This window comes from Chinchilla lanigera, unplaced genomic scaffold (assembly GCF_000276665.1).
Source record: "Chinchilla lanigera isolate Chin_1 unplaced genomic scaffold, ChiLan1.0 scaffold00014, whole genome shotgun sequence".
NCBI lineage: Eukaryota > Metazoa > Chordata > Mammalia > Rodentia > Chinchillidae > Chinchilla > Chinchilla lanigera.
This window is the reverse complement of record NW_004955415.1, coordinates 27033658-27052355: the sequence shown is the minus strand read 5'-3', so window position 1 is coordinate 27052355 and position 18698 is coordinate 27033658. Positions and strand designations below refer to the sequence as shown.

Sequence of the window (18698 nt, the reverse complement as noted above, 5' to 3'; positions counted from 1 at the left end):
ACTGCCAAATATTTATACCCCCAACTTCACGTGTAAGACCTGCTGTCCTCACAGCTTTTAGCCCCTGGACAGGGAAGGGCTGCAGACTTCAACAGATCTCAAGAGAAAATCAATTTTTAACACTGGTAAACACAAGATGGAGAAGTTACCTGTACCACGTACTCAATTGTAGAGAACTGGGGCATGAGCTCGGCAGGCTGGTTCACCTCGGATATGCCTGCGTACGCCGGCGGGAACTGTGAAGAGAATGCGGAACAATACTCTGTGCAAGTGAAGGTGCTCGAGTCACACCTGTTATTTCCACTGAGGAAATGGCCACGACCACTGCTGATTCTGAACATGCGATCAGAACCCATCTAAGCACTGCTGGGCAGATTAAAGGCTGAGATTTACCTGCCTCACCCACAGTCTGCATAGAAGATGAAAGCCTTTAGTTAGGTTAATTATTTTGGTTATTATCAATAAGTTAATATGTTCAGTGCAGAGAAACTGGCAAGTTCAGGAAAAGAAAACATAAAGAAAAAAAATCTTCTTGCTTACAGGCAGCTACTGTGAACATCTTGGCATACTTCCCTCTGGACATTTTCTCCTTCAGTTGCGATCGCTCTCTACACACAATTTTGGAAATGCTTTTTGTACTTAACACAGTGGCATAGACATTTTCTTTTTAACCCATGGAAGCATTTCAGAGTCATAGTTTGTAGGCTGATTTTAATCCTAATACTTCTTAGCTTTAGATGAAGGACAAAGGTGTAGTGTCTCCCCCACAAGTTCACAGGGGCTCACTGCAGGCCAGTGAGCTCTGAGGGACTAAATGGAAGTCTTGCCCAGCAGACGACAGGCAGCTGCAGGGGGCAGGGCCAGGAGGGAGAGGACAACTAGCATCAAGCAGGACCCTGGAGGGGTCCTGTCAGCAGGAGGTGTCGGGCTCAGGTAAACACAGCGCCGAGCGGAATTAGGTTCCTTCTCATAGCGGCCCAGACAAGTACACACAACACTGTCATCTTAACTTTCAAGATGAGGGAACAAACAGAAAGACAGTGACTCACCCAAACTTACACTGGAAGTAAATAATAAATCTGAAAATCAAACCTAACACTCTGGATACAGCAGTCCTGGCTTTTAACCAGCAAGCAAGCCTGCCTTACAATTTTATGATAAATTACATTAAACACTGACACCAATTCTGATTGTAGTAAGATGCAAACTTTTTTTTTTTTTTTTTTACCTTTTTGCGGGAAGGAGTTATTTTGTTTTGCTTCTGATACAGTCTCACTATGCAGTTCAGGCTGGCCTGGAACTTGTGGTGATCCTTCTGCTTTAGCCTCCCAAGTGCTAGGATTATAGACATGTACCACCACACTCAACTGTTTTTCATTTTTCATTTAATTTATTTGTGGAACTGAAGATTGAAAACAGGGCCTCCTTGTTAGGCAAGTGCTCTAAAACTGAGCTACATGCCCAGCCTTTTTTAGTTTCTGAGATAGGGTGTTTTTAAATTGCCCAGGACAGCTTCCAACTCAGGATCCTCCTGCCTCAGCCTCCCAAATAGCTGGAATTATGGGTATGTAGAACTGTGCCTGGTGGCTGGAAGTTTTTTAAAAATCAGAAATGAATGTTGAATTCTGTCAAATGCTAGAACATCTTTCTTTTTTTGTTTTTTTTTTTCCGGTACTGGGAATTGAATTCACGACCTTGCGCTTGCCAGGCAGGCAGTGTGCAGCTGAGCTAAATCCCCAGCCCCTAGAACATGTTTCACAGTAAAAGATTAGGCACGTTCCATTTCCAGCTACTAAGAAAAAGAGACAATGCCTGATAGAGCTTCCTCTCCTTCTCTCTCTCTTTCCTGTTACTATAGTGAATTATACTGATTTTGAACTGTTCTGGCAAGTTTCATTGTTTTACAGCCTCATGCGGTTTTAGTCTCTCCACACATATGAAGCCAGGATGTACTGGCCTGTGGGAAGGACCTGGCCCAGATATAGGCCAACAGGGTCACATTCAGTTTACCCCCTCCTTCTCCTTCTCCAGGCAGGGTCTCTTTTCATTCTTCCTGCCTCCCAGTGAGGAGTGTGGCACCTCAGGCAAGAACCAGACACTCCACTAAGACCTGAATCAAAGTACAAAAGAACTGCTTGCCGGCCACTGCCTGCCCCTCCAAACCACAGGGCTTCACAGCTTCTGTTTTGTTTTGAGACAAGGTCTCACTATGTAGCCTAGGCTGGCCTTGAACTCCTGCCTCAGCCTCTCGAGTGCTATGATCATGCGTGCAGCACCACGCCTGGCTAGGTGCAAACCTGTATATACTTTTACCCCCCTGAACTTAGGGATACCCTACCAATGAGTTACATAAACCAGTTTTTTAAAATTTTGAGAGGGTCTCACTAAGTCTGAGTCACCCAGGCGGACCTCCTCCTGCCTCAGCCTCCTAGGTTGCTAAGATTATAGACATGTGCCACCATGCTCAGCTATATGTACTTCTGAATCTGCCAGAGAGAAAATTTTACTTTTTACCCGTGCTGAGGCTCAAATTTAGGCCCTCATTCACGCTAGGCATGTGCTTTCCCATAAGCTACCTGCCCAGCCCCTTATGGAGCTAAATCCTGAGTAGAACCTTCTAGTTTCTGAATCTGTAGTAAGTCATCAACTGTTTACTGTTCATCACTGTCTTTATGTGCTATATCTGAGAATGCGATTAATTAAAATAAATGATTAAACACATGAATAAATAAATACATCCTATTAATAGCTTAAGAGCTGCTAGAACAGTGTACATGCTGGTGTGATTAATTTTCTCTAACAATTGTACTTAGGTATAATTTATAGACCATAAAATTCACCCAATTTAAGTGATGATTTTTAGTAAATGAATTGTATGATAATCACCCCAATCCAGTTATGGGACATTCCCAGCACAGACAGTTATAAAGAAAAGCCATGGCCTGGGGTGTAACTTAATAGTAGAGCATGTGCTTAATATGTGCAAAGACCCATGTTGGATCCCCAGCACCAAAAACAAAAAGAGAGAGAAGTCGCTTTGTCATGTGAAGTTCTCTGAGTTTTTCAATTCTATAAATCAGACTAAGCTCAACACTGACACTTATACTTGGATCCTAAAGTTAGACAGATCAAAAAGGAAAATTGACATCCAACATCCAATTAGAATGTACTGCAGTCAAGTGAAATATGAACTGACCTATTTTCTCCACTTCCTACAGAAAACGTTCAAGAAGAGAACTCCACAGGTCTCCACAACAAATGGCCAGGCCCCACACAATGAAGCCATGCAACAGAAAAATCCCACGTGTTCCGTGCGCAATATTGTGCTTAATCAAGCCATTGTTTGGAGTCAGCAGAAACTGCTGCCCACCAGCATGGGCAGAAATTCACATTCACAGCATTTTTTTTCACAGGACAGCTAAAATATAACATATAACCTATTTTTAAAAGTAAGTCACATACCTGGTTTCTTTGGAAACAGAAATTACAAGCCCAAAGTTTTGCTTGATAATCAACCTGACTGTAAGAAAGAAAAATTCCATCAGAATGTGCCATCCTTACTTTTAAGCATTCAAATGTAAATTTGAAGGTCAACAAATCACAGACATGTGCTTGTATATGTGTGCACAAAGATAAAAGCTCACAAAATTTCACTGGAAATAGAATTCTAGCTGATTAAGTATACCAACAATTTCCATCAAAGGCTGCAATGAGAAATGAGTAAATCTTTTTTTTTTTTTGAGACAAGGTCTCACTATGTAGTTCAGGCTGGCCTTGAACTCACAGCAATACTCCTGCCTCAGCCTCCCAAAGTGCTGAGATTACAGGCCGTGTGCCACCAAGCCTAGCTTTTTTTCTCTCTTCTAATCCCCTAGATAATTTTTAAATGTCTTCACTAGAGTACATGAATAAACTAAAAAATATTCCCTCACTTTGGCACTCCCCACCTGTTTCAAAATTATTTCAGCAGGGTATGGTGGTGTACTCCTGCAGTCCCAGCTACTCAGGAGGTTGAGACAGAAGGAGTACTTGGGCCTACAAGTTCAAGATGACGCTAAGCAACATAGTAAGACTCTCATCTCAAAAAATAAATTAATTTTTTTTAAAAAGTCTTTCAAATAATACCCATATGTATGAAAAACACTATAGGTCACTATGTCAGATACCAAAAAATTACACTAACAGTAAAATTACTGAGTAAAATTTTTTTCTGTCTACTATTTCTGCCCAGACAGGATCGCCACACCAGGGAAAGTGTGAAAATACATCCTCAAGTTTTTGAATGCTCTTAGAAAATCCTTTAGAAGACACCCCATGAAGTCTACAGCTAATCCAAAAGCGAAGTGATAATTAGCAAAATCAGTGACTTTCAAATCTTCCCCCTCTACCTCTGCCCCTCATTCCTGTACAATTCTAATTTTATCTGGAGTGTGAGGCCAGGGAGGTTTCTATGAGCACACATCCCCATACGAAACTCATCATCAATTACTACTTATCTCAAATTGGACAACTTGCCCGAACTGAATGACGTGTATGAGAAGTGCATAAAGATGGTAACTTGCTATTTGCATCACTTTAATGTTTTTAGAAGAATTCATACCAAAGCGGATTGAGGACAGCTTTGCAGGTGGGCCTGCTGCAAAACACAGGTTCATACTGTACAGGAGGCAGGTCCGGACGTTCCTTCAAAGGAGTGAGCAGACAGGCCAGCGGGACCACCATTCGCGTGGCCTCCAGACGGCTGGATGGCCACAAATTCCAACTGAAGCGCACACCATCACGTTCTTCATTCTGCTGAATGAACTCCAGATAGGTCGTCATCGTCTAAAAAGGAACTAAAGAAAATGCTTTAGTTGTATCTGAAGATCTCATCTAAACCCCGAAAAAGAAGGTGGTCTTGGAACACAGTGTTTCTTAAACACCGAATTGGGTAAGACAGCAGCATCTACCTTTCCCTTGACCCCAAAGTCAATTAGTCCACACGTGTCTTTTACTACTGCTCCTTTCTCAACCCTTCTCTCTAGCACTTAAAAAAAATACAATGGGAAGTTTACAGTGATTCAACCATCCCTAATGCCATGGGACTGACTACTACTTTAAGCCTCCTCACAGATCACACATCTGCTCAGACAAGGCAATTTCAACCCTCTGCCCCAGGGGAAGTCTTGAATCCTGTTTCTGCACCTATCTTCCTCTCTGATACCCTTTCTTCCTTCCTTACTCAACTAAGGTAAACACTGTAGTAAACATTAGGTTCCAAGTAATCATGGTTTTTTGGTGTCCTTTCCCCTCCCCATTTTGTTAACTGTGGAGAAAAGAAGTAGATACCGATCTGAGAGTCCAGTTCATTATGAGAACCAGTTCTGACCTTGTCTTTCTACTTTTATTACCAAAAACACAGAGGAAAGTTTGTTATTATGCCAAGTCTTGCCTGGACCTCTTTCCTCACTATGGTTGCTTGTGCTCCTGTCTTGAAAGATTCTCATCAATAAAAGTCCTCAAACTAAGCTTTCAAACCAAATGATCCCCAATTATTCACACCTCTTATATATGCCCTAAAATTTAAGGTTACAACATCCCAACAATTGGGATTCAAGGGAAAAAGCCTCTCAAGAAAAGCAGAGAAAAAACAAATATAAAAATCCATGATAACCGTGGAATCAGCCTATATGTCCATTAACCATGAATAGATAAAGAAAATGTGGTATTTATACACAATGGAGTACTACTCTGCCATAAAAAGGTTAAACTTGAGTCATTTGTAGGCAAATGGATGCACCTTGAGACTATAATGTTCAGTGAAATAAATTAGACACACAAGCCCAAAAACTGTATGGTTTTAGCCAGGTGCAGTGGCACATGCCTGTAATCCCAGCACTTCAGAGGCTGAGGCAGGAGGATTACTTTATAGCCTGGGCTATAAAGTAAGCTCAAGGCCAGCCTGCACAGTGAGACCCTGTCACAAAAAAAAAAGACACACAAAAAGAATTGTATGGTTTTGCTTATATGAGAAACCCAAAGTATATATAAATCAAAGAGTAAAATAAAAGATAACAGAAATAGAGACACAGATCTTTTTGGAAATTCAAAGAGGAGTAAGAAATGGAGGAGGAGAAAAGAAGGGGATATAATAGAAATCAGATGTGTCCCATACACGTACCAACTTCCCATAATGGATGCACTCATGATGTAGCACAAGCATGTACTAATAAAATGAAAATCTGTCATCCTAAGGCGACCACCGTGCCCACTTCACACAGTTCTGGGTAACAACTGTCTCCATGTTAATGTTGAGAAGTGGATTAAGGCAATGGTATAACCTGGCTAGAAAAGCAATCATTTATACTACTACATAGGACCCACGCAACAAAAATTCCAAATGTGTGGTCCAACTCTAACACGTATCTGTTATACCTAGCAAGAGCACGAACCTGAAGCATTGCATACAAAGAGACTTCTGCAGCTTCCTGGCGAATTCAAGGATACACTGGGTGGAAATTAGAGCAGGTTCTAATGCCACAATTTTCAGCAAGTATTACATGATTACTCCTCTCCTTAAAGGGCTAGTTCTTAATTATCTACATATTAAAACCTGTTTCCTCCTTACTGCCACCTTCTCTCACTCATGCAGACCACTGATTCTTAATCATGGACACACAATAAAAACTTATTGAGGGTTCACGAATCCTCTGAAGCTGCATGCAAAACTGACTGTAGAAGAGAATGTTCCTCTTTCTAGGGAGATGAGTCCGTGGCTTTTACCAAATTTTCCAACAGTAAGGGTATCTGAGAGGTCGATAGCTGAATGAAGGAACTGGTGAGTGAATGAAATGCCTGGACAGACGCTGCTGGGACATCCAAGGAGAAATCTGAACCATTCTTATCTCGCTAAGACATAACTTTCAGGACACGGAGAACCAGCTTCGACAAGATTTAATCCTCGTCGGGAGTCTGAGACAGGGCTCTGCTTCCACCTGTCACAAAACAAACCTTTGGCACATTTCAATTACAAAATAGGGGTGGGTCCTTCCGGCTGGAGTCTGGGAAGTCAGAACCCGGTCCTCGACCACCTGTCGTGGTGTAGGACGCTTCTCTTTCGCAGACTCCTGGGTCATCAATTCCCTCCGGCTCCCCTGCCAGCCAGGAAAAGGGCTCATCCTAGAAGCAGCCCACCACTCCCCGGCATTTGGTTCTCAGCCCTCTGTCGCCCGTGGTCGCCGTTCACCTAGCCGGTGCCTCTCACCTGTCCCGAGCCGTACGAGCCCACAGCGGCAAAAGTCCAGCTCCAGCTCCGGATCCCGCTCCGGCTCCCTCCAAGTCCAGCTCAGCTCTCAGTCAATTGGTCAGTGCTCCATTATGTCACTCTATGGAGAAGTATATTAGCCAATCACAGAGCGCATCCGGGCAGAAGAGCGGAAGTGACACATTCAGCGAAGCCACGCTGCCATATTGGAACAGGGCAGGACAGTACTACCTCGCACTTCAGAACTACTTTCTCAGAACGTACACTTCCCTGAATCTACCTCTGAAGGTTTTAGCTTCGGAAAACCTCAGCGCCTGCCAGGCCGCTCTCTAGATATAGTTAACACTCCTGAAGGGATCGCCCTTATACATTATGACGTCAGTTTGCGTCAATGGGAAGGCCCTCCGCATCACCTTAGATACCAGGAAGCTAGAACGATGACGTGTAACCCTGGTAGTAGGAGCGGCGCCGCCGGGGGAAGCGGAGGCTGCCGGGAAGAGAGCGTCAGCGTGCGGAAGGGGCGGGAGGAGGGTGTGTCCGGGGACGCATGCGTACTTGCTAATGGGCCCTGTCTTCTTGTCTAGAGAAGGTTAAGCACCACAAATCTAGTTCAACTTCACAGGACAAGATTCCCTATTCTCACTTGCTGTAGCGGCTTTCCACGGAGATCAGCACTAGCGCGGTCTCTCTACGTGACTGTCCCTGTCATCCTTAAACAAGGGGATGAGTAATTGAGAACTGTCGCTTTCGTACAGCTTTCCACACGTTCTAAGAGGCAAACACCAGCAATTCACCGCTAAGGATGTAACCATCCGTCCTGCAAACATGGTCGAACAAAAATAAAACTGAAGGAAACCAGCTTGGTAGAGTTACTCGGACAGAGAGACCTTCTGTAGCATATAAAACCAAGAAATACGATACGAGGTGTGATGGGAAGGCGCGGTTGACGACTCGGTTTGAAACGTACTGCAATAAGAGACATCGCCACCGGTCGCTCTCTACGCCCTTCCCGCCCCGTCCAACCCGCGCAGCCTCGTCCTGCCCGCTGCCCCGGAAGTCCTGGAGCCCAAGGAGCGCTCATGGCTGCGCCTCGCAAGGCGGTGATCGTCCCCGGGAACGGAGGCGGGGACGTGGCCACCCACGGCTGGTACGGCTGGGTGAAGAGGGCGCTGGAGCAGGTAGGAGACGAGGCCTCCCGGGGTGAGCCGTGTGCGCCTCTCCTGTCCTCCCGCGGCTTTCTCAAACCCTGGGACTCGGGGCTCAGATTCTGGCTGGCAAAACTTCCGAGAAGGCTTTTCTGAGGGCGCGGTTTTTAGAGTGAAAGAACCACTTAGGATTACAGAGAACGGCTGCTGCCTGTTTGATTTAGGGTTTCCCAATTTCATGTATTTAATGCTTACTGCTCCCGATTTTTAAAGAGATTCTATGTGTCATACTTAGTATATACATATACAAAGCATGAATGCAGCACGTAAGTATAAACCGAAGAACATGGAAACTTCTAGTAAGGATAATGCAGTGAATCAAGAAAACATCCTGATATTTTTCCTTTGCTTGTCTTAAAACTCCTTTTTACAACCCATGTGTATACCTTGTAAACAATGCATTGTTTAATTTGGCTATGAGCTTTATGAGCATGATACCCTATTACAGGTTGTTTTGTGCCCCTAGATTTTGTCTAAAATCTCTTTTCCATATTCCGGCAGTTAGAGTGCTTCCTGGGTTAGCCCTAGAAGAGAACTTCAGCAGAGTAATACATCCAATCTAGTAAATAAATGCATAGAATAGGCCTCTGCAATAGAATTTCAGCGTGTGGGCTGAAGACCACAGGCAGAGCCTCAATCTAAAAGGTCCGTTCTGGGGCTGGGGGGCAGGGGTGCCCAGATTTCTGTACCAGGCTTCTGTGCCAAGGTTCGTTAACTCCCTGGGGCACAGTGGGCTTGGTTCCAAGTCAGCTCAGTCTGTCCAGCACACTTTCCCTTATGCCTTCTCTACAGATGTATGCATTAGACATAGACACAGATGAGCAAACACATGCAGAGTTCTCTGTAGAGATCTACCGAGCTGACTAGATAAGGAAATACATGCAGCTGGGGTTTATAAAGAGAGATGGTATATTCATGTGAATCCTGGAGCATTTACTTAACCCACTTCATTTCATAATACAAGCAAGCACTTATGCAGTTAATAAAGATCATATCAGGTGTCACTTTTCATACTAGTAAAGTATTAATTGCAATTAAGCTCTTTATTACAGCTTTTTTCCCTCTTTTTTCCTACAGATACCTGGTTTCCAGTGTTTGGCTAAAAACATGCCTGACCCAAGTACGTTTTAAACTTGTTTTTCTTTGATTGTATTTATTATAATTTTTGAGACAGGGTCTCACTAGGTAGTCCAGGCTAACCTCAAACTTGGAGCAATCCTCCTGCCTCAGCCTCCTGAGTGCTGGGATTACAGACATGTGTCACCATAATGGGCCTTAAACTTGTTTTTAAATGGCCTCAGTTTGTTGGGTTTTGATCTCACCACTTTGCGGGGCAGGGTAGAGAACAGGAATATCATAGTAGATAATGAATGAGGTAAATAGCTTTGGGAGGAGGGTAAACCAAAACACATGGAAAATACTAGTAAGGATCAAGAAAAACACCTGGGCTTGGTAAAATTTAATTTTAAACTTTGTTAGCAACTTAATTTTCTCTTCTAGAAGTGGACTTTTCAGGCAAAACCTGTGGCTGTCCTAGTTCAGGCAGAGATCTAACTTTACACTCTGAGACCCTCATATTTTAAAAATGTGCTAGTGTTCCTTTTGTTCTAGGTATGCTTGTGACTTGTCTCTAGAAAGAACATATAGATACATATATTTTAGAATATTGTCAAGTTTTTAAGTTTGAAAGTTTATGTTAAAACTTCTGAAATATATTTTTATTTCCTCAATATTTTTAAAACAAGAACATGAAAAACAAAAGGCAGAAGTATTTACTCAAACTATAGATTTAGGTCTTTCAAATGGCAACATATAAAGCTGAAGTTCCATCAAAACAGCCTCAACCCCCAGCCAACTGTGCAGTTTAAAAGCATTAGGCTGTGCACCCGCAGTCAGTGTCTGTTAGAAGGTGGGGTCACATTAGGCTGAGACTGTCCCTATCAAATGACACTCTCTGACTCTGAACCTCAGTTACAGCCCGGGAGAGCATCTGGCTGCCCTTCATGGAGACGGAGCTGCAGTGTGACGAGAAGACCGTCATCATAGGCCACAGCTCAGGCGCCATCGCAGCCATGAGGTGCGTGCTGCTGGTGCTGCCCCTTCTCGAGCCTGGCTCACCTTCAGTGCCGACCTCAGCGGTGGTAACCCCATCTGCCTTAATTCCTTCCTGGTTTGGCTAGTGGGTTGAAAAACGTAGTACAGTAATTGCTTCAACTAGCATGCAGTGATCCTTTTCAAACCCAGCAGCGCTGGGCTCTGCCATCCACCTGCTCCCTTCTCTCCTGCCAGCCGGGGCTCCTTGCCCTCCGCAGGAAACAGTAGGCGCATCCTGCTGGCGCCCGCCCCTCTATTATCTCTAGAACTTTCTATCATCTGATACCCTTTTTATTTCCCATCTTCTGCCAGTAGAATGTAAGCTCCACAAAGATGGTCTTTGTTTACTGTTAGACTGAAACCCTAGGGCCTAGAAGAGAGCCTGGCATATGGCAGATGCTTCCTAAGTATTGGTTACAGGTAGGAGCTGTTACCCCTTCCTCTGTAGCTCTGAGGAAAGGGATTTCCTGGCCGAGCTGGCCTGTCGGGGTTGGCTTCTCCCATATTCCCTACGCTGGATGACAAAGGATAATAGTTTTATTTCTGTGGCTCCTAGTCCTAAGCAGGTGCTCAGGGTATCACATGACCTGCAAGTCAGGGAATCCTGCCAAATTCCGTAACCTTTCAGCTACAGTGATCAAAGCTATGGTAATAGTAATACCTTGGAGCACAGGGCTACTCCATTGTGGTACAGTCCTGGCCTACTGGATGCTCATAAGCTGCCGGGGTTGTCAGGAAAAGGAAGAGATCCCTGTATTGCTGCAGTCTGCCCAACTCAAGGCTAACTGCCACCCGCTGGGGAAGGTTGGCCTTCTCTACAGGACCCTGAATTTACTTCAGGGTTGGCAGCAACCTTCTAAGAGCTGACTTCTAAAACTAAGGGAGGGAAGGAGAAAAGCAGGTGTAAAGCCATCAGTGTAAGTCTGTGCAGGAGCAGGCAATGGACACAATCACAGGGGAGCCCTATAGATTACTTGTGAATCACAAAGTGGAAACTCCCTTTACAACGGAGAGCACTATAGAGATAATCTTAGGTGATCTAATCTCACCAACAGTGGGACAGACTGGCTTCATCTCTGAAAGGATGGAGTGACAGGGACACACCGACACCTAGGGAGCGTTCTTGCCAGGAATGTTTAATCTCAGTCTAATTATGAGAAAGACAAATCCAGATTAGGGGGTAGTGTACAAAACAGTTGCTCTGAACTCTTATTAAACAATGTCAGTGTAAGAAATGGAACAGTAACTACAAAGTTAGGAAAACTATAAACAAGTGCATGGTCCTTGACTGGACCTAGGATGGCAAAACCAGTTGTAAAGGACATTTTTGGTATAATTGGGGGAAAAATAGATGCAGATGATATTACCATGTCAATGTTAAATTTGTTGGTGATAATAATGGAATTGTGGTTATGTAAGAGAACAGTCTCCTTGTTCCTAGAAAATACTAAAGCAAGAGTGAACTGTGGTAAATTTAACAAATCTAGGTACTTTGAGTCTTTCAACTTTGCTGTAAGTTTGATATTTTTCAAGATTAAAGACCTGGAAGCAAGGCATGGTGGCGCATGCCTGTAATCCCAGCACTTGGGAGGCTGAGGCAGGAGGATCATTGCGAGTTTGAGACCAGCCTGGGCTACAAAGTGAGCTCCAGGCCAGCCTGAACTGCATAGCAAGACCCTGTCTCAAAAACACTCAAAAAAAAAAAAAAAAAAAAAAAAAAAAAAAAAGATTAAAGACTTGGGAATAAAACTTTAGGCCCAAGAACAAAATGCTGACCCAAAGTGTTTCCAGGCACAGGAGGCTTCTTGAAAATATCCGTTCCACACCTCTCCTTCGTCTGGTCTTTGCTGAGCAAGGCAGTGTCTTCACTAAGCTGGGCACCACTTGCTGAACAGCATACTGGGAACCAGGGACCATGACCAGTAAGCTTATCCCTGCCCGCAAGGAGCTGATGGTTTAGCGGAAGACACAGACACAACACAACACAAATGAGCAGTACAGGGCCATGTGGAATGTGTGGCAATACAGGCTCGTTTCTGGCATTGCACTGTTTCTTCCAATATGGTTCCCAGACCCCTTACATTAGTCAGCTGGGTTAGGGAAGGCAGAATGCCTTAAAATGCAGATTCCTGGGCCCCAGCCCCAACCCCTCTGCATCTGATGCTCTGGAGCTTAGCCTTGGAATCTGCATGTGAACTAAGTACACATTAAAGTTGGAGGGATGCACTTGTCAGAAAGAATGGTTACGTATCTTTCGCTTTTTGGGGAAAGGGATACAGAAGAGGTCTGGGCTACCTTGAAAAATGAGTAGGAGTTTAGCAGAGTATGGCGGCCCACGCCTATAATCCCAACACTGTGGGAGGCTGAGCCAGGAGGTTCACAAGGTCAAGCTCAGTCTGGGCACCTTAGCAATTTAGTGAGACCTGGTCTCCAAATAAAAAATTAGAAAAGGGTCTGGGAATGCAGTTCAGTGCAAAGGCCTTGTGTATGATCCCTCATGTCACACACACACACACACACACACACACATGCTCATCACCCAGCTGTGGGTGAGGCCATAGCTCTGCAGTCTCCTTGCCATTTTTCCCTCAGCCTCAGTAGCCCGTAGCACCTGTTTCCAGCAAGCTCTATCAAGTGAGTTACGCAGTTTGTTGACTTGTTGGGGATCAGATTTGACACATCTTGGCTGACACCACTTCTCCCTGTGCAGGTACGCGGAGACACATCGTGTCTATGCTATTGTGTTAGTCTCTGCATACACCTCAGACCTGGGGGATGAAAATGAACGTGCAAGTGGTGAGTCTGAAGCCAGAAATCGAGGAAAGCCCTTCATCCAACAGAGGGCTGTTCAGGTTATAAAACAGGCCCAGCTTTCAGATGGCGGGGATAGGAGGGGGATCTAATAGCACAGAAATACTTTCCACTTGGCCCTGGATATAAGTTAGGTATGGACGGTGGCCTCTTTCTCACCCAAAGTCTAGAATTGAACCCTAGGGGCTGAGTTTTATTTGGGCCATTGACTCCCTCTTCACAGGAGCTGCGCATCAGTGTCCAGACACAAGCAAAGAGTGCTTCTGACTCACAGGACGGCTCTGGTCCTGTGTCTGCAGGGTGCCCACGGGGTATTCTAGGCTGTCGGGGTGGGGTGACTACCCCTGGGCACTGAGAGGTTATTTTTACCCCCCTAGGATACTTCAGCCGCCCCTGGCAGTGGGAGAAGATCAAGGCCAACTGCACTCACATTGTGCAGTTTGGCTCTACGGACGACCCTTTCCTTCCCTGGAAGGAGCAACAGGAAGTGGCAGACAGGCTGGGGGCCAAGCTGTACAAATTCACTGACCGCGGCCACTTCCAGAACACAGAGTTCCACGAGCTGATCAGTGTGGTGAAGTCAATGCTGCAAGCGCCCTCGTAGTTGAGACGGCTCCTGCTGTCCGCATCCCAGGGGAGGGAGGGCAGCGATACTGTATCTGTTACCAGGCGTCACACATTGTTAGGGACCAGAAGTGCCTGAAAACACACGTTTCTACCGGCACACTCAGTCCCAAACAGCATTTCCACAGAATCTAAATCTTCCCACACTGCTGTGAACTACAGCAGTACTTCTTCCATGGATAAGGGACCTAAGGAGTTTAATTGTCCTTATTTATCTGAAGAGTCAATCAGAAATGGAACCAAGGTTTCCTGGTGTCAGTCCAGGTAAAAACTGTACAAGTTTTCACACGTGTTGGAGACCTATAATCTTTTCCTTGTAGAAATAAAACTTTTTTTATTAGGGAAAGGAAGTGTGAATAAAGGCCCAGAGAATCGGCTTAGAGCTCAGAACACAACTGCTGTTTCAGCTGGCCCAAGATACTAAACCCTTCACCAGTGACACTGCGCCCTGACTCGGCTCCTTCAGACAGGGTGAGAGACCCCAACCAACAGGCTGAGTCAGACAGTGCCTGGGTCCGGTGGGGAACAGAAGCATAGCCTCCTATAATACCGACCAAGTGACCGATTTGTACAGGAGAGAGTAGTGGGATCAGGGCCACGCAAAGAGCTCAGCCCTGCCTGAGTTGGTGTATGTAAACATGATAAAGTCTAGCCAATTTTCTGATTTTTCTAGGGAAAAAATTCTTCATCCTGTGGTTTTTAAAATTTGGGGAACATATACATGTATCTATAACCCTTACGTCCAGGAATTATGCCCAGTTCATATCTGTGTAGATTGTAGTAGCTGGAAACCTCGTTGTGAGTTAAAATTGCAAACATGACGAGATCCAAGTGATCCGTTTGTGACCATGGCCACAGGCATTAACTGACCCAGGTGCTTTTGGGTAATTCTGTATAAAGGCCAAGAAGAGCCTAAGAATACCAAAATATGCATGTCAAAGGATGAAATACACAGCCGCAATTTGGAATTTGTTACTCTTTAAGTATTTTTAAAAATAACCTTTCTTCCCAAACCAATAAACAAAAGATAACCTTTCCAGCCAGGCATAGTAGTGCACACCTGTTGTCCTAGCACTCTGGGAGGCTGATGCAGGAAGATCGGGAGTAGTGATTTACTGACACCCTGTCTCAAGATAAAATATTTTAACAAGGGTTGGGGATGTAGCTCAGTCTGAAGGCCCTGAATTCAGTGTCACAAAATGAACAAACCCAAACGCAAAAAAAAAAAAAAAACCAGCAACAGAATACCTTTCCATCCTTCACGTTTTGTTCTGCAGAGTTCAACCTTTTAACTTCCTAAAAGGCTCTTTGAACCATTCCAAGATATTTTTCTTCTGATCATATACCTCAAAACAAAACAACCAACTTTTTTCAATTCCCAACCTTTTTTTGGCTACTTGTTAAGTACTGCCTCAGTTTCCACTGAATTCACATTCGATGTTGGAGAATGTGGGTCCGAGGCAGAAATGGGATTTCCTAGCCTGTTTATGCTTACAGAGGATTCACAGCCACCTTAAGACGAAGTCTTTTGGTTTCTAGACATAATCAGACAGTCTGGAAAAGACATTTGAACATTAACAGCAGTTATCTTGGGGAATGAGAATTTAGCAGGTATATTGTGATAGATGTCCTAATTTTACTTTTTTACCAGGGGATTATCTGAATTTGTTACAATGAACATGTATGTGTTAGTTTTATAATTAAAATAAAATTTACTTGACAAGTTAGTAAAGGCAAATTAGATACGTTAGAGAATAATGTTCTTAGAAACTGGTTAGCACTGATTCGACCAAACTTACAATCAGAATTTAATTTTACTTAAATCATTTGGAATTAGTAATTGCATTACTCTCTGCCTTGCTTTCTTGTTTCTTTAAAACACTATAAATGTATACAAACAACAATCATTTGTAATGTTTTATTGTCTTCTTCCTTCATAGGAAAAAAAAATCCAAATATATACAATTAAGAAAGAACTCATTCTGGTATCTTTCATTCCTACCATAACTAACATAAGCCCCAGGATTGTGGAGCTGTGCTGCCCAGCACAGTAACCACAGGCAGAGGTAGCTAAAAAGTGCAGGATTCAGTTCAGTCTCCCAAGCCGTGTTTCAGGTGCTCAGCAGACTCTGCTGGCTCGTGGCTGCCTCCCTGGACGGCAGAGACAGTGCACTTCCACAAGTTCTTTTTAAAAAGTGTCTTCAGGGCTGGGAATTTAGCTCCGTGGCACAACGCCTGCCTGGTAAGCATAAGGTCCTAAGTTCGATTCCCAGTACCAAAAAAAATTGTCTTCATAAAAGATATTTAGTCTTACATATCATTTTGTAAGGTTGAGTCTAAAATGCTGAAATGGGTCATTTTTACTGAACATAGTAAGTTCTGCTACTGGTTTGACTCTATATTAGTTGCATTCAGAAAGCACTTGTCAGTATTCTTGCTTAGATCTCTTCTATTTCAATCCCTACAGGCAGAAGTGAATCAGTTCAATGTTTCCAATGAAAACTTTAACAAATTAACCTTAAACACATTTGTGCTCCAGCTATTAACCCAGTGCTTGGTAAACTTCTGGCTTCTTTGTCTGAGTTTTCCAAAGTCTTGAGAGCATCAAAGGCTGAGACCCTCCAGCGCTGCAGAGCAGGCTTGTCCAAAGCCTGGCCTGTCCCATTTTCTGTGCACATTCCATCAGGACACATTTAGTCTTCATAACGTAAAGAAAAAAAAAGCCTTCAGAGCAGCAAGTCTGTATCCATTGTTGTGAAGTATGTTTTCAAGGAAATTTGAAGTTCCGCAATGAATTCAATTAGTTGCTCTTGAAGTAACCTCATTTGCAAAATGTCAGTAAAGTTCATTGGTCTTTATTAAAATTCAAGCCACTCTGTCATGTAAATACAGTTAGAGGGTGAAATCTCACCACCTTCATGGCAGTCATCAAAGACCTTTAAGAAAGAAAAATGGTTATATCCAACCTGACCCAAGCATCCAAGCCCCAAACATCTATTTGCAAACTGAAAAGGATCAGGACTGCATTTACTATGAACATACTGTCACTGGGCCTGCTCTGGAGCAGGTTGCAGCATTAAAATGAACATGCCATGCACCTAGCAGAGCAGTATGAGAGAGGGTCCTATGCATTTGAATGGCTTAGTGTTAACTAGCCAAATGCTTGTTTAGCTGTCTTCCTCTGGACCCAATTCCCAGTATGTGAGGCCTTTTACCTAGAGGTTGAGACCAGGACATGGAGCACTTAGCATACAAACAGGGGCCAGCATAACGACATATAACACAGATGAGCAGCCTAAGAATCTAATGCCATGAGGACTGGATGTTTCTTGTTCCCTGGTGGCCTCGGTGCCTACAGCACACAGTTAGTGCTAATCAACCACCTGGACATGAGTGAAAGTGTGTGCTAGGCCATGGCAGGAAAAAGGCATTACTCTGAGTTTGACTAAGCATGTGCTGTACCACTGAGCCGTATCCCTCACCCCGAGTTCCCTCTTCAGGGGAAGTAACAGCATTCACTTCAAAGACATCAGAAGGATTCAATAAGACCGTGTATGAAAATCATTAAGCACAGCCTCCAAAATTCTCACTTCCTTAGGGGAAACGATTAGCCCTCATCAGAAAGTGTGCATTTCAGCACCAAGAGCAGAAAATGCACCTATCCCTAAGCTGACTATCCCACAAGAGATGTAAGGCAATGATCTTTTTTTCTCAAAAGATCTGTTCATGGAGTTTATATGGAAGTTTTAGCACCTCTTGGTCAGCCCTGCCAGTCTGGGAAGACGGGCACATGCTGTTTCTTTAGGTGGTGTTTGTGGCTGGTGATAGCCGAGGGTACAGTGAAGTCACTTAGCTTACCGGGCAGAGTCCGCAGGGAGCCCGCACCAAGCCCGTGGGTGGGATTATAGGACTGACTGCCCTGTACAGTTTCATGTGTCCGTCTACACTGCCAACCGTGCCTTCTTTGGCAGCAATGATAGTCATCTCCACTTTCCCGTCATAAATGAGGGTATTCAAGATGGTTTCGATGTCCTCCATGGATAACTCTACCTAAAAAGGACACATTAGAAAGGACACAGAAAAGATGAGGGGACACCCTTTGGGGGTGTTATAAACACAAGTCCAGATGACACAAGGAAACACGGTGCTGCAGAAGTCATGGAAAACACAGAGTGACAATGGTCCAAGTCAGCACAAACCACTGAAAAGCTAGGGACAGAGTCTAATCACATGCGGAGCCTGACCTGATGTCTTCACCAGCCTAAAGTAACTTTTTCTTTTTTTTGCAGTGGTGGGTATTGAATCCAGGACGTCACACACGCCGCACAAGTGTCCTACCACTGAGCTATATCACCAGCCCTTTTTAGTTTATTCTGAGTCAGGCTCTTGCAAAGTTGCCTGGTTAGCCTTGTATTTGCAATCCTCCAGCCTCAGGGTCCTGAATAGCTGGGATTACAGGATGTGCCACCATGCCCAGCCCTGAAGTAACATGTTTTTGACAGGAATTTGACGGGGAACCTTAAAATACCTGAGCAGAAAGACAGACCAGACAACAAATAAGTTCTGCCAGGCACAATCGTGTACATCTGCAATCCTAACACTCTTGGAGGCTGAGGCAGGAGGACTGCTGAGTTTGAGGCCAACTTGGGCTACATAAGTGAGTTCAAGTCAGCATGAACTATACTGTGAGACCCTGTCTCAAAAAAAAAGGGCCAGGGATA

The 18698-nt window shown here is 44.2% G+C and overlaps 3 protein-coding genes across 5 annotated transcripts in view; 1 reads left to right on the top strand and 2 right to left on the bottom strand.

The window, feature by feature from the left end:
• Window positions 1-7662, bottom strand: part of Sec23b (Sec23 homolog B, COPII coat complex component) — a 30335-nt gene extending 22673 nt beyond the window's left edge. Inside the window, exons 1-4 of one of the 2 annotated variants that reach the window (XM_013512232.1) lie at window positions 7244-7662; window positions 4601-4824; window positions 3463-3520; window positions 150-236 (exon numbers count right to left, since the gene is read on the bottom strand). In XM_013512232.1, the coding sequence (XP_013367686.1) occupies window positions 150-236; window positions 3463-3520; window positions 4601-4821 (366 nt within the window). In that variant the 5' untranslated portion in view covers window positions 4822-4824; window positions 7244-7662. Of the gene's footprint in view, window positions 1-149; window positions 237-3462; window positions 3521-4600; window positions 4836-7243 lie in introns of both variants that reach the window. The other variant, XM_005380933.2, reaches the window with a different exon arrangement.
• A 135-nt stretch (window positions 7663-7797) lies between these two features.
• On the top strand, window positions 7798-14481 carry Rbbp9 (retinoblastoma binding protein 9). Its single transcript, XM_005380932.2, has 5 exons — window positions 7798-8421; window positions 9526-9568; window positions 10420-10525; window positions 13253-13338; window positions 13731-14481. Exons 1-5 carry the CDS (start codon window positions 8323-8325, stop codon window positions 13955-13957), a joined length of 561 nt encoding a protein of 186 aa, XP_005380989.1. The 5' UTR covers window positions 7798-8322; the 3' UTR covers window positions 13958-14481.
• Window positions 14482-15880: 1399 nt separating this feature from the next.
• Polr3f (polymerase (RNA) III (DNA directed) polypeptide F, 39 kDa) overlaps window positions 15881-18698 on the bottom strand; it is a 14395-nt gene continuing 11577 nt past the window's right edge. For both annotated transcript variants that reach the window (XM_013512230.1, XM_013512231.1), the window contains exons 8-9: window positions 17836-18027; window positions 15881-16913 (exon numbers count right to left, since the gene is read on the bottom strand). In XM_013512230.1, the coding sequence (XP_013367684.1) occupies window positions 16836-16913; window positions 17836-18027 (270 nt within the window). In that variant the 3' untranslated portion in view covers window positions 15881-16835. The remainder of the gene's footprint in view (window positions 16914-17835; window positions 18028-18698) is intronic.

Bases quoted from the DNA above. Each gene is read 5' to 3' on its own strand.
- Rbbp9 (XM_005380932.2), top strand. From the start codon at position 8,323: ATGGCTGCGCCTCGCAAGGCGGTGATCGTCCCCGGGAACGGAGGCGGG. The intron at 9,569-10,419 runs GTACGTTTTAAA...TCTGAACCTCAG, and splicing joins TAAAAACATGCCTGACCCAA to TTACAGCCCGGGAGAGCATC. The intron at 10,526-13,252 runs GTGCGTGCTGCT...CTCCCTGTGCAG, and splicing joins GGCGCCATCGCAGCCATGAG to GTACGCGGAGACACATCGTG.